Raw genomic sequence first — 15117 nt, 5'->3', positions numbered from 1 at the left:
AATAGATAATAATAGATAATAATAGATAATAAAGAGAAACAGGAAAACAATGGTGTGAATGCTTAAAAGCATTCACACAATAAAGAGAAACAGGAAAACAATGGTGTGAATGCTTAAAAGCATTCACACAACAAGCGAAGCTGAGCCTGGTGGCAGGGTCACCAAAGCCTGGCGCCCCGCCAGGCTTATAATATGCTGGCGGAAACCCTGGCTATTGGAAAAGAGCTTTTTACAATGAACAGACTTTCTGATTGAATTTAAAGTCTACAATTACTGGACCATTTTGAGATTAACTACAGTTTTTTTTTATCTTACATCTTTATAATAAAGGCTGTCTATCCATTGATGTACTGGCTGCCTAAAAACAGCATAAATGTTAAGGGTTCTGACATACTCTATGAAAAGTCAAGAAGTCTGTTCACAGACCAGGAAGCCCCTCCCTCCTTTTGCAGCGTTAAGATGTGTTTCTTCTCGCCAGTTTCTCAACTTTCCTGTCCTTGGACAGAATTTTGCTTCCCTTACCGTTACTAGATGTGTTTATTAAAACACCTGAGACAGTCACAGCCACTAAGAGCCGCCTGTGTCTCTGTACAGTCTTTTTAAGTTCATAGGTTTATAATTTTTACTGGAATAGTTGTAAAGATGGCTGTGTTTTCTAATAGTATTGGCAAGCTGATTCTCAGAGGAGCAGTAGAAACAAAATGACTCCATTAAAGCTCACCGGCTTTTCTGTATAAACATGCCCACAACAACTTATGACCAGTACTTGGATCAAACCCCTGTGCGAAAAAGTCCGGCCTAGGCTTTATGTCATGAAGGGGTGGACGAAGCTGTTATGCGAACAAAAAATGACACGTTTTTCGGCACGGAAACACTTGAATGAGAGCTGACTTTGTGACTTCTCATGGAGTTTAGAAAGGCCTTTAGATATCCTACAGGTAGATCTAATTTAATGAATATGTGGCTTTTGGAAGTAGAGGTTTGGGTTTTAAAGCAAAAGGGGTAAAAATAAATTTGCGTCATTTCTCTTTTTTTTTCTCCATAATTGTTTAACTGAAGTTTGGGCAGCACGACAGATTAGTGGTTAGCACTGTTGCCTGTTCTGTGTGGAGTTTGCATGCATTTACTTTGGGTGCTCCGGTTTCCTCTCACAGACTAAAAACATGCATGTTAGGCTGCCTTCAAGCTGCCTTGAAAAAGAGATTTGTGATCTCAGTGGGACTTGCATGGTTAAATAAAGGTTAATAAATAATACAAAAAAAATCACTATAATCAATTTAGAAATACAATATAGAAAGCTGTGTACCTGTTTGTCTTTATTTTACACAGCTTAAAAGAAAAATAACCTCCGTCCATGTCACTGATTTAAGTTGTAATTTTTTTTTAGTGTTTTTGCGAGGCATACAGAATGCAAAATTGACTACAAAAATGCAATTACATGAACAAAACGGAAGATGTAGGTCCCTGTGGAAGACCTGAGAAATCGCTGATTGGACCACACCACTTTTGACTTTTAACAGGAAGTTTTTATTAATTCTTTATTAACAAATGTAAACAAAAAACAATAAAAAACCACACTGGTTTTTTGTTCTTCGTTTATTAAACCAAAATAAAAAATCGGACAACGAACCGTCATCCTGATTCCGATTTTGTGCACAAAACAAAATTGGAAAAAACGGACAACTAACGCTCACTTTGGATTATCAAGATTTCATTTTTGCCAAGTGGTCTGACCCCGAAAGTACCCTCTGCCCCGCCGCGTAGCTTGTCGCTTGTGTACACACGTTCAAAACAGCAATGAATTAATTAGATTTTTACCCACAGAAACCTTATCTCCCGACTTTTTTTGTATGTTGATTAAAAACACACAAGAACACAGAAAAGTCAGAGACGGTAGTTTGCCAAATCGGTAAGTAAGCCCAATTTGAACACTGAGGTCAAGCCAGCCCTCACTCGATTTTTGACTCGATTATGGTGCCCTCCTTTACAAGCACCTTTCAAAATAAAAGTGCACAACAAATGCGCTAAACCCAGAAAAACTTCCAGTTCAAAAGCCACCAATCAGCGATTTCTCAGGTCTCCCACTGGGACCTACCTCTTCCGTTTTGTTAATGTAATTGCGTTTTTTTATTTTGTTTTTGTGCTTTGTTAATGTTGTTGCATTTTTGTATTTTGTGCTTCGGTAATATTGTTGCGTTTTTGTATTTTGTTTTTGTGCTTCGTTAATGTCGTTATGGTTCGCACTTCAGGGCCACCGTAGATTGGTGTTGCAAAACAGTTAAATGGGTGATTGCCTAAGAGGCTATTTGACCTACATCTACAGCTGCTTAGTGTTTGGGCTCAACCCAATTCAAAAAAGCTACTACGTTCAACTGACATCAGAAAACACAAAAATGGTTATAACTCAATCTGTTTTACAAATATTTAACTAACATTTAGTGTGGTAGCAGCTGGTTGTCATCCTAAACACATATTCCAAACATTACTCACTGAGGAACATCTTTGCTTAAAACTTTGGCATTTGCTGGTGGAGTTAATCCTGTTTGTCTGATAGCAAAATTACTCATGAACCACTGGACAGATATTAATGAAATTTACAGGTACTAAAGGTTTTTCTTATCACACTCAAGTTTTTTTCTTCACAGTGACATGCAGGTCACTGTATGTAACTACAGTTCATAGTGCTGTATTTTAAGTCTGATGAACACAGTGTTATGTCTGTTAACAGCAGTCAGCCCTGTAGCACTGACCACAGCCTCCTGAGCCGTGAACCAGCCGTGTGGTACCAGACTGAACCAAGCATGAACCTCCAGCAGCCTGTCCCCCTGCTGCCTCCTGTCCATCCTGATGTACAGATGAAGCCCCTGCCCTTCTACGATGTGCTGGATGTTCTCATTAAGCCTTCAAGTCTAGGTCTGAGGTTTTACATTTTTGTCTTCAAGTTACATGAGATCAGTATTGATAAATTAAATAGTCATGACTTTATTTTCTGTTTGTAACTTGTAACTAACTGGATTTAAAAGTAAACTCTTAGAATTTTAATCGACAGTAGTTCCAGGTTTATGGTCACTATAATATGTTTTATGGGTTTACCCTATGGTGGTTATCGCCCGCTGCCAAAAAGCAATAATCTTCTGTGTGTGCGTCTGTCTATGTGTTCATGTATCTGTCTGTAACCAAAATATCTCATGAACCATTGGCCAAATTTTAGTGAAACATTCAAGAAACAATCATTAAATGTTCATCTACAACTGATTAACTTTGAATGTCAACTCAGTTCAAGACTATTGCCATAACCAACTAACATTATAAAACACAAAAATGTCTGTACCCCTTTGTTTTACAGATATCAAGCTAAAACTTGGTGTTAGTAGCCCCCAACACATATTGTGAGCACTAACAAATTGTGTCAAACTTTTGCTTAAAGTTTTGGTTTAACTATTTGGTGTCAGCACTGTCTGTCTATTAACAAGAAACTGATGCTGACAAATTTATTGGTACCCCTTTGTTAAAGAAAGAAAAACCCACAAAGGTCACTGAAATAACTTGAAACTTACAAAAGTAATAAAAAGAAAAAAAACAACAAAATTATCTAAAAAAAATAAAACACTGCTTTTGAATTTTGTTTTAACATAATTATTTAAAACGACAAACTTATGAATTTGGCCTTGACAAAATGGATGGTACTCTCGAAAAGATTGAAAATACAGTAATTCGACCATATAGACATGTAAAACTAAGGTGCATCTTGTAATTAATATCACAGGTGTCTTCAATCTTGTAATCAGTCAGTCTGCCTATTTAAAGGATGAAAAGTAGACACTGTGCTGTTTGGTATCATAGCGTGTACCACACTGAACATGGACCACAGTAAACTAAGGAGAGAGTTGTCTCAGGATCTTACAAAGAATATTATTAACAAGCATGTTAAAGGTAAAGGTAAAGGCTATAAGACCGTCTCCAACCAGTTTGATATTTCTGTAACTACAGTTGCACATATTAGTCAGAAGTTAAAGGTCCACTGAACCGTAGCCAACCTTCTGCAAGAGAAAATTGAAGAGACGGATAACACGAATCATACCCAAAGAGCCCAGAACAACTTCCAGAGATTAGAGGTGAATCCATAAAAGGGTTAAAAAAACAACTGGACTTCTATGCTGTAGTCTTCAGCTACAGAATAGAAGTCCAGTTGTTTTTGTTTTTAACCTTTTTTTGGATTGACCATGTCTTGGATGACTGAGAATCTACACCAGCAGATTAGAGGTGAACCTCAATGTCAAGGTTCATCAGTGTCAGATTGCACCATCCATTGCTTTTTGAGCCAAAGTAAATTTAATGGAAGATGGCCGAAGAGGACACCAAATCATAAAAACGCAAATGGAGTTTACCAAAATGTACATTGAAAAGTCACAAAGCTTTTTGGAAAATGTCTTTTCACTGATGGGACACAACTGGAGCTTTTGGCAAGTCACCTAAGCTCTACGTTCACAGAACCAAAAATGAAACATACAAAGAAAAGATCACTGTACTTGCAGTGAAACTTGGAGAAGGCTTGGTTATGTTCTAGGGCTGCTTTGCTGGTTCTGGCTCAGAGTGGCTTGAAGCTGTGCAGGATACAATAAAATCTAAAAACTAATAGGGCATTCTGAAGTGAAATGTGCTGCCCAGTGTCAGAAAGCTTGGTCAGCCACAGGTCATGGGTAGTGCAGGAGGATAATGACCCAAAATACACAGCTGAAATCATTCAAGAATGGCTAAAAACAAAACATTGGACTATTCTGAAATGACCATCTGTGAAAAGAGCTGAAACATGTAGCCTAGAGAAGGCACTCTTCAAACCTGACAGCTGGAGCAGTTTTCTCACAAGGAGTAGGTCAAAATACCTGTTAAAAGGCGCAGAAGTCTCAGAGTGACTTACAGAAATCACTTTACTGCAATGAATGCCTCAATAGGTAGTGCAGGTGTAAATTCTCAGTCATCCAGGACATCTAAAAATAAATAAATAAAAGTAACTGGACTTCTGTAGTTGAAGACATTTATGCAAGCTGATTTCATATGCAAATTATTCTCATTCCCCTACCCCCCACCATGGTTATTAGGGTCTTTGCTTGTCTCACAAGAGAGATGTTTTGATCATAGTCATGACTGTGAAATGGTCAACATGTGTCAATGCAAGTTGTCTTTGCGGCTCAGTAATGTGGGTTGGTCGGAGGATTAAACAACAAACAAGTTTATTACCATGGGAAGCTTGACAGTGACACACACTGAATTTATATTTAGTTTAAAAATTGTGATAACGTACACTTTCTACGACCACCCGGCCCTGGGATTTCAAAGCCAAAACAACACTGTATGAATTTAATTCTTATGTGGGTAGTGACAGCTTAACCTGGAGGTGCGTGATTGGGAAGAACTGCCTCTCTGACCTGAATCAGAGTGGTGTTCTCTTTGTTGAACTTCTGTGCTAGTCATGGTTTGTCCATAACAAACACCATGTTTGAACATAGGGGTGTTCATAAGTGCACATGGCACCGGGACACCCTAGGCCACAAATAAATTATAGACTTACCATCAGATCTGCAGCCATATGTTTTTAGAACTCAAGTGAACAGAGGAGCAGAGCTGTCAACTGATCACCACCTGGTGGTGAGTTGGATAAATTGACAGGGTAAGATGCCAGACAGACCCAGTGGACCAAAGCGTGTAGTGAGGGTTTGCTGGGAACACCTGGCAGAAGAATCCATAAGAAAGATCTTCAACACCCACCTCTGGCAGAGCTTTAACTGCATCCCATCCATGATGGGGGACTTTAAGTCCAAGTGGGCCATGTTCCTTGCCTCCATTGTTGAAGAAGCTGTCCATAGATGTGGCCACAACGTTGTTTGGTGCTTCTAGTGGCGGCCCTCTATGGACTCAGTTGTGGACACCCTAGGTGAGTCAGGATGGCTGTCAAGTTAAAGGAGGAATCCTATGGAACTGTGTTAGCTGAATTCTGTGTGAGAGAACTTTGATGGTGAAGTGGATCTGTTTTATTCTCTCAGTAAGCATCAGGTTCTGAGCTTTCAGAATAATCTCTTCTTCTTTATGTTCTTTGATGGTAGAATATAGTCTTATTCTGTTGGGGATGTGTCTTTGTCGTCTACAAATCAAGGTGAAGCGAAGATGATTCCTGTAGTCTGCAAGTTTTATTGAAATCTTCTCATTCTCCCCGGCTACTCTTAGGGTGTTCTTCACAAAGTGCATGGCAATATGCTGGTGTAGGTTCTCTGTCATCAAGGACATGTCAGAATTCAAAGAAAAAAAAACAACATAACAGCTAGGCTTCTATTCTGTAGTTGAAGGCATTTAGCTTTATTTATTTAAAACTGGAGAACATAGTTTTTAGTTCATTTATTTTCTTAGAAAAAACCCTTTGAGATTAAAAATCTCATTTACAAGAGTGTCTGGCAACTAAACACAAAGTTTTCATTTATTTTCTTAGAAAAAACCCTTTGAGATTAAAAATCTCATTTACAAGAGTGTCTGGCAACTAAACACAAAGTTTCATAAAACAAACTTTAACAACAGAAACAGCTAGCATTTAAATAAATTAACTATGAAATTCCTTCTTTAACCCTTTACCACCTAAGCCTCAAAATCTGTTAAAGTGTATTAATAGTTTAAAATGAAAAAAAAAAACAAAAAATGAAATTTGCTTTTAGAGGTTTATTGAGCAAAAAACACAACAGATGTACACAACAAAAAGATTTTGTATAATAAAATTGACGTTTAGACTGAATAAAAAATATTTATAATACAACGTTTAGAGTCTTTGTCTTACAATTGGCAGACCATCCAGGATTTTGCGATGTTGCGATTGCAACTATTAACGCAAAATCAAGCAAACCCCGCGAAATCGCAACTTTTTGCAACTTTGCCCAAAACACTGCAACTTTCCCGCAACTTAACCCAATGTTTATTGTTTCTAAAGTCATTCGCCACCATTTCTGCGGTCTAGTGTCTTCTTTGTGGGTTTGTGTAGTGTGGAATACAAAACAACCCCAAATAACTCACGAAGAAGACATATGACGTCACATCCTGTTAACATCAGAACGCCGGGAGCATGCAGGAGGAGCAACCGAAGCGAAAATGTACGCTAATGCTTCACATTTGCCCACAAAGATTTCAGCAAAGGACTGCAAAACAGTTTCCTCGCCAGCTGCACGATAGTGGGGGAAGCTGTTTTGCACGACCTGCAATGTAATCATCGAACATAAACGCAAGTCATCCATCGACAAACACTTTGTGTCTGCAAAACATGTGAGGAGAGCTGCAGATGATGGACTATCCAGAAATGGTCATGAAAGTCAGTTTATAAGCTATAAAAGTTCTCAAATACAGCACCTCTTGAGAATGTCAATGTTTGTTGGTAATTATCTTACAAAACTAGTAAGTATTTTTGGTTTATATATTAAAAGTTATAGTTTTGTATTGATTTTAATAAAAAAAAAATCACACCTTTTCATCGCAACTTTTAGGAAAATGCCCCGCGAAATCAGGCATTTTAGCCCGCAACAATCACAAAAAATGCTCGCAAAATCCTGGAGGGATTGAATTGGGGAAAAAAAGTGTCAAAAAAAAAGAACTATTTACAGGGGTTTTTTGTCTTCCCCCACCAAACTCTGTTTTGGTGGTACTGCCAGTAGCAGTTCCTCTCTGGCTGAAGGCACAGGCCCACATCACACTCCTCACATTTCCAAGCAGTGCTCTTCTTGCAGAGTTTGCAGTGCTGTCGTTCCATGCTGACTCTCTGGCTTGTGGTTTGTACACTGCTGGTGGGGACAAGTAGTGCCTCTTTCACACGGCCCCTTATTCAGAAGTCCAGCTCTACTCCGCTCTACTCGGCTTGGCTCGATAAACAATGCATCGCGTTCACACCGGCCAGTTTGGTCGGTAGCAGAAGAACGCCTCCTTGTGTTGTGGGTGGCCGGGCCGCGGCGCAGGGGGGGTGAGCTACCGAAACTTAGCGCAAGTTGTGTAAACAACAAAAGCGCTATGGACAACGTTGGCCATGTGTTGTTGCTGTTTTATAAACTTATGGGGATTCTCCTGAGACTTCAGGAAGAGAGGCGCAGTGGAAGAACTGCTCTGGATGCCGTGATTGTTGCGTGGAGTAGGACAGCTGTTATCCGCCGGAGATTTCAGGCTTTACAGCACCTTCAGCTGGGGGACAGACGGCATAAACATTGCAGGGTAAGCTAACGCTGTTGTTTATATTCCTACTGTTCGCTTTTTATGCTTGCATCTGGTCACACCCACGACCAATTAGTGAACGGGAGCTAAGCTTGCGCCGCCCACAAAGCAGGGCCAGCCCGGCTGGCCCGACTCCGAAGCAGGTACTGAAAAAGCAGGGACCGAGTGCGAAAAAATGCAGATGTAAACGCTCGCAAAGCGAGCTGAGTAGAGTGGAGCTGGGACCGCTAGGGTACGTGTGAAAGGGGCATAGGTGTTTACCACCTGGGGTCTTTGTAGGTTCACTTTGCAGTGAAACACCAAGGAGGTGTGCAGCAAGCTCCTCCTGAAACAGCTGAAGGGTCATTGACTTCTGTTGCATGCTGGCACATCGATCCTTGTGGAGGACAAAGGAGTTTGTCACAACAATATCAACCAGATGCTGAAAAATCAGTGGTGAGCCATCTTTTTGTTGTATGATGGACTGTGTTTGTGCCAATCATCTGGTCTGATGTGTCTACACCTCCCATGTATTTGTTGTACTCCGTGGTGGGCCTGGGGACGAAGACCTTTTATTTTGCTCCATAACCTGTCTTCTACCAGCTCTTCACTGTGTCTGACATGGACACCACTGGTATCCATCCACTTCACAAACAGTAGCTCCTCATCCCTGATCCACCTAATACTGCCTCGAGGGGATCTTTTGGTGAGCCTGTTTTCTTGTGTGGTGTAGACATCAACTCTTCCCTTCCTGTATGTCCCACAAGCTCCGAATCCCTGCTGTCTCGGGTGTCGGAAAAGGAGAGGACTGGTGTAAAAATTGTTAGTGTAGACTTGCCTGTGTTCAGCTGGAAGTCGATGGTGTACAGTCCCTGACAGAAGTTCCGTTGCTTATTCATGTTGTGGAAACAAAAGCTTATAACCTGCCTTTAAATTCATTCATTGGTTTTAGAAATGACATATATGAAAGTTGAAACCCTCCCAAATGAGGTTTAATTTGTAGAAATAAATTTGCTTCACTGCAGAAATAATGATCCTTTAATGAACACAGAAAGGTCAGATTTTGGCAAGACAAAAGTTTTGTAGCCTTGTCATATAATGCACCCAATCCTAGTTTACAGCCTCACCTGTGCTCACTAATTGATCGATTAATTAGTGGGTGTGTATAAAAAGAACCCTAGCACCCCAGACCTTCACTTGAACTGCAACTTGACTTCTGCCAAAAATCCACCCTGCGACCAAAGCCTTGATTATCAATAGGCTGAAGACCAGATCCACTGCAGTGGTGGCTGGCACCTTTAATGTGTCTCAGCGTCAAGTACAAAGAATTAAAAAAATGATTTGAAGAGACTGGAGATGTTTCTGACAAGCCCAGGTCTGGCAGACCCTGCAAGACAACTACTCAGGAGGAACCCTTTGTTGGTTAGAAAATCCAAAGCCAGCCCCTTTTCCACTGCAGCAGAGCTCCACCAGGCCTGGTCACCTCAAGTCCCTGTGTCAACTACAACAGTTTGTAGGATTCTGTCTTGAAATGGCCTCCATGGTCGAATCAGTGCCCAGAAGCTAGCACTAAACAAAAGGCAATTAAAAGACCGTGTGGCATTTGCCAAGGCCCACAGCCATGGTCTGGGGTTACATTAAGTATGGGGGTGTGCAAAGCATTTGCAAGGTGGAAGGCAATATCAATAGCCTAAAATATCAAGAAGTATTAGCTACCTCTTACTTTCCCAATCATAAAGGTGTCAAAATTTGCAGCAGGATGGTGCTCTATCTCATACATCCATCTCTACATCAACGTTTCTCAAGGCGAAGAAGATCAAGGTGATCCAGGACTGGCCAGCCCAGTCACCAGACATGAACATCATTGAGCATGTTTGGGGTAGGATGAAAGACGAAGCTTGGAAGACAAAACCAAAGAATCTTGATGAACTCTAGGAGGCGTGTAAGACTGCATTCTTTGCTATTCCTGATGACTTCATCAATAAATTGTATGAATCATTGTCGAACCACATGGATGCAGTCCTTCAAGCTCATGGAAGTCACAGAAAATATTAAATATGGCTCTAATAGCACCACAACTTCATTCACCAATGTTATGAAATATATCTTTGTATTTGAAGTAAATTATTTGTTTGATTTTTACATTGCTTTTTGTGGGCGACAAAACTTTTGTCTTGCCAAAATCTGACCTTTCTGTGTTCATGAAAGGATCATTATTTCTGCAGTGAAGCAAATTTATTTCTGTAAATTAAACCTCATTTGGGAGGGTTTCAGCTTTCATATGAGTCATTTCTAAAACCAATGGATGAATTTAAAGTCAGGTTATAAGTTTTTGTTTGAAGTTTTCTAAGTTACCCAACCTAAATAAAGAACCACACAGAACGAAGGTAAATTGTCTTTCAGGATCCTTTTCCAAAAGGAGAAGTCACTCGAGCATGACCTTTCGGGTCAAACCCAAGCGAGTTCTCCAGCCCTGTAGCAGCAGCACCTTTTTATTAGAAACAAGAAATGGATGGGGGTTGAATCGGTCAGGACCGATTACGCCACACAGATTAATCACACAGATAAAATGTACAGCATGTTGTGAAAACACTCTGTCTATCAATAGTGATACAAAGATTATCAGAGGTTCAGTGACGCTACTTGGGTGATTGGCTGGCGCCTGTAGGCACGATAAAATGTAAACATAATACAAATGAACTTAATATCTCTGACATTCAGTGTGACACGTAGGCATGTTTTGCACATAAGCACAAAGGCTGGTAATATTGAAAAACCCTAACACTTTTGTTTCCACAACATAGCGACAGAACTTCTGTCAGTGACTGTAGCCATTTATGTCAGACAGCTCAAAAAACTTAAGTCCCCCCTTTGTTGACTTGGCCTTTGTGTACTGCTTGATGCTGATCCTGGCCTTGGTTGCTTTCATCCACTGCAAGGTGCTGCCTTGGGTGGTAGATGGCTTTGCACTTCATGCGGATCATCTCCATAAGAGGTCTGACTCAGTGAAGGTGATCATATTCCTCTGTGCCCTTTTTCTTGTCATTTTTTTCCATCTTCCTCTGGGTCACTTATGTGGAGATTTGATAAATTAGCCAGGAACCGGTCTCTGGGCATGATGGTGGAAAGGGAATCCTACCTGGAAATGATTCCCCTACACCAAAAGTCACTAATTTTTGGCAGTTGCAAGACTTCCACATACAGCAGCGTGTCCATAAATTTTTTTCACGTCTTCTGGAGTAATGTCTGTCCAGTTGAATTGTTTTCCTTTTTCAAGGTTTTTAGCTGCAGTCTTATTTGTATTTCTACAAAGAAGCTTCTAAGCTGCAACTTCAAAAAAATGTAAAAAATATTTCACTTTGTGGTGGGTTTCCCATATGTAGAGGAAGTTGGACTCCAGGGCTGCACTTAGAGTAAATCATGGTGGTTGAGAGACTCCATCATTAGCCTCTACTTCAGTCCTTCATCTTGGATGATAGGCTTCTGTCTCTCACAGCATCACTTCCAGCATCCCCACGACCCCTCTCTCAGGCTGTGTGTGGCCTCTGTCTTTCCCATCTTTCCCTCTTGAGGATAGCTGATCCTCACTACAAGACAAAATGAAAGTAGCAGAGGCATGGTTTACTGTGCAAAGTCGTGCACTGTTTTAAAAAAAACATGTTATGATCTGTAGTGCGCAAGCGCACATGATTTATGCATTTATGTTTACAAAGTCCACATACACGTATATTGTACAAACGTATTAACTTGGTAAGCGGTTCTAAAATAATTACCATACAAAATAACCATGGAGTTACACATGCAGTAGCAGTGAAAAGTGAAAACTAGATACTGTCTTTCCTATCGATCTTCGTTCTCGTGAATGAAGCTCTTATCTCATTGTAAATTCAACTCGGAAATTCAAACAATTTGACCTTACCTTTCTTTACAAGAAATTGCTTCTTCAACTTTATCTTCTGTCTCAAAATCATCCCTGAATCTCTGTGGTGGTCTCATTACCCTTGAGGACGATCTTCTAGACATGGTTTGTAATTCTCCGCTCTGTAAAAACACTCTACACTGGGCTGTGAGAGAGGAGGGTTAAAAAGATGCTGTTTTGTGCGCTTCCTGCAATAGCGGGAGTGAATTTACCGTAATAACCATATAATGGCTGTAAAAGTGCAACTTCTCAGCTTCCAGAAACCATTGGAATTTTTCAGGTAGCGCAAACTGTCATATAATTATGGTATTGCAAAGTGTGTTTGTAAAAATGTGTTGCCGGTGACACTCGTAATAAAAAGGTCAAAATAGGGTGCACCTATACATAATAAAAAAATATCTATTCATATCAAATAAACTTACAACCAGATAACCATTTCTCAACATATTTTAAAATATCCATAAATATGTTTAGTGAAATTAACTCCTTCAATTTTAGAATAGATTGAAGTTGATTACAGGTCAACTGTAAAGTGAAATGACTTTTTTTCCCTGTTCCCTGTTGTCTATACCTAAAGTCCCTGTTTCAGACTTTAGGTATAGACAATAAGTAATAGTCCGGGGAGTGAAGTGAATATCCTCCAGTCAATTTGGGATTAATGTAAATGAGGAGATAGGAAGGAAAGACCAGCCACAAGCCAGTGTATTTCTCGTGTTGGTTGCAAGCCTGAGTAAATGGTAAATGTTGTGTCAGGAAGGGCATCTGGTGTAAAACACTTTGGCCAACCAAACATGCAAGTCATCCAACCGACACCATACTGGATCGGTCGAGGCCCTGGTTAACAACAACTGCCACCGATGTTGTTGACAAACAAGGTGTTGGTTGAAATTGTGTTGCTGTTAGTCGAAGACCACAATAAGAGAAATGTGCCAGGGACAGAGGGAGAAAAGGATAGGGAAGAGTGTATGATTGAGGGTAGCAACCAGTGGCGGCTGGTGGAGTTTTCTCCAGGGGGGGGGGGCTATAAGTCCAAAATAGACATATTCCAAAACATATACTAAAGGTATCACACCAGTGTATTTACATGAATTAAAACAAAAGCAACATTATAATGTACATATAAATGCACATATACACAATTGCTTTCTGAACACACCAAAATTTACAAAGACGGAGGTCTCCCAAGGGACAATCCTCTAGGACACATTTAGCATAAATAAGACCTGTTTTCTCCCTTTTTTTCAAAACTTTACCGGAGAAAATACGTCAAAGCTTGTTTTATGGTACGAGCACTCACTACGTCACATATTCTGCACGTACAATATAACGAAGATCAGATGTCTCACTCTGATTAGAATTCAAAACCAAACCTTTTAACAGTTTCTTAGCATAAATTTTCTTAAACTAATTATTAACTATGAACTTACTTATTGCCTTGTTTATGTAACTTAGTCACATAATGAACTTATTGCTGTCTTTGAATAAAAGGCAGCACACTCGACCTTTCAATGTTCAATGTTCGATGTGACGTCAGCCTGTGGCGGGAGTTCCACGCTCTGGTGGCGTGAGGCGGTGAAATGCAAACCGAGCTGCATTCAGCTCTGGGCGCAGGAGAGGTGCGCCCAGAACAGTCCTATCTCTTGTACTGAAGAGGAGCTACTGCGCATGTACAACTTTTAATGAGAGTCTATGGGCAAAGATTTTTGCGCCCAGGGGCGGAAATACGTCACCAATCGGACAACGTCGAAGAATGAAACAACGTTACTTATCATTAACTATAAAATATTTATGTTACACAGCTAAAAATATATATACATATATTTCGAAATATTTTTATTTTACTATTTAATTTTTATTTAATTTTTGTACATCTTATTCAAGGTAACGCGAGTGGTGGGGCGCGCCCTTGTGCCCTCCATTGGCCAGCCGCCACTAGTAGCAACTCTTAATGTAAGGACAATGACAGGCAAAGGTAGACACTGGCATACATAATGAAGAGAAGGAAGGTAGGTATATTATGTGTGCAAGCAAGGCCATAGCCAGACTTAAAAAAAATACTGAGGTCAACCACTCATTATCCCCCTGCAGTTAGTTGAGAATAATCTAGTCCAGGTCGGGGGTCGGCAACCCGCGGCTCTAGAGCCTCATGCAGCTCTTTGGCGCTGCCCTAGCGGCTCCCTGGAGCTTTTTCAAAAATGTTTGAAAATGGAAAAAGATGGGGGAGAGAAATATATTTTTTGTTTTAATATATGCCTCTTTTACACGGACCCTAAATCAGAAGTCCCGCTCTACTCCACTCTACTCCGCTCTACTCGGCTCGGCTCGATAAAGAATGCATCGCGTTCACACCGGCAGTGTGGTCGGTAGCAGAAGAACGCCTCCTCGTGTTGCGGGGGGTGGGGCTGCGCTACCGAAACTTGGCGCAAGTTTTGTAAACAACGGAAGCGCTATGGACAACGCTGGCCCCAATGACTTATATGGATAGACATGACACGCCGCTTTAGCCGAGGTGTGGCGAAAGCGGCGCCATCTTGCTACAGTACTCTTTAAGGCGCCGGGCTATATAAACAATGCTGAGGATTAACGAAATAAATTTTTTAGTGGGTAAGATGAGCCCAATAGTGCATGTACTTTATCATACAATGTCACAAATACTCGGTTATTGTAATTTAAATAATAGCAACCATGAATTTAACAGAAACGCAAATCCAGAGCTATTTATTTACAATCACAACGGTAGTCAAATCAGCAATGGCATAAGCAATACAGAACAAATGGGATAAATGTATAATTTGTCTTACAGACTATACACTAGAAGAAAAAATAAATTAATGATCAAAAAAAATAATAAAAATTTTCGTTAAAGAAAAAAATTAAAAGTCACAAACTTCAGATATGAGAAAGAATAATTACTGTCATGTAATAACTACAAAGAAAACTTGTTCAGATTGTTACATGATTGTATTTCCAAAGTGGAAAATCTCAAT

The 15117-nt window shown here is 40.2% G+C and overlaps 1 protein-coding gene across 5 annotated transcripts in view; it reads left to right on the top strand.

The window, feature by feature from the left end:
* Window positions 1–15117, top strand: part of pias2 (protein inhibitor of activated STAT, 2) — an 84009-nt gene that overhangs the window by 14197 nt on the left and 54695 nt on the right. For 3 of the 5 annotated variants that reach the window (XM_037978492.1, XM_017437067.3, XM_017437065.3), the window contains exon 2: window positions 2729–2913. In XM_037978492.1, coding sequence (XP_037834420.1) covers window positions 2729–2913 — 185 coding nt within the window. Of the gene's footprint in view, window positions 1–2699; window positions 2914–15117 lie in introns of those variants that run through there. The other 2 variants (XM_017437066.3, XM_017437068.3) reach the window with 2 other exon arrangements.

This window comes from Kryptolebias marmoratus, linkage group LG1 (genome assembly GCF_001649575.2).
Source record: "Kryptolebias marmoratus isolate JLee-2015 linkage group LG1, ASM164957v2, whole genome shotgun sequence".
NCBI classification, from domain to species: Eukaryota; Metazoa; Chordata; class Actinopteri; order Cyprinodontiformes; family Rivulidae; genus Kryptolebias; species Kryptolebias marmoratus.
Note: the sequence above shows the minus strand (reverse complement) of the source record. Positions and strands in the feature narration are given on the sequence as shown.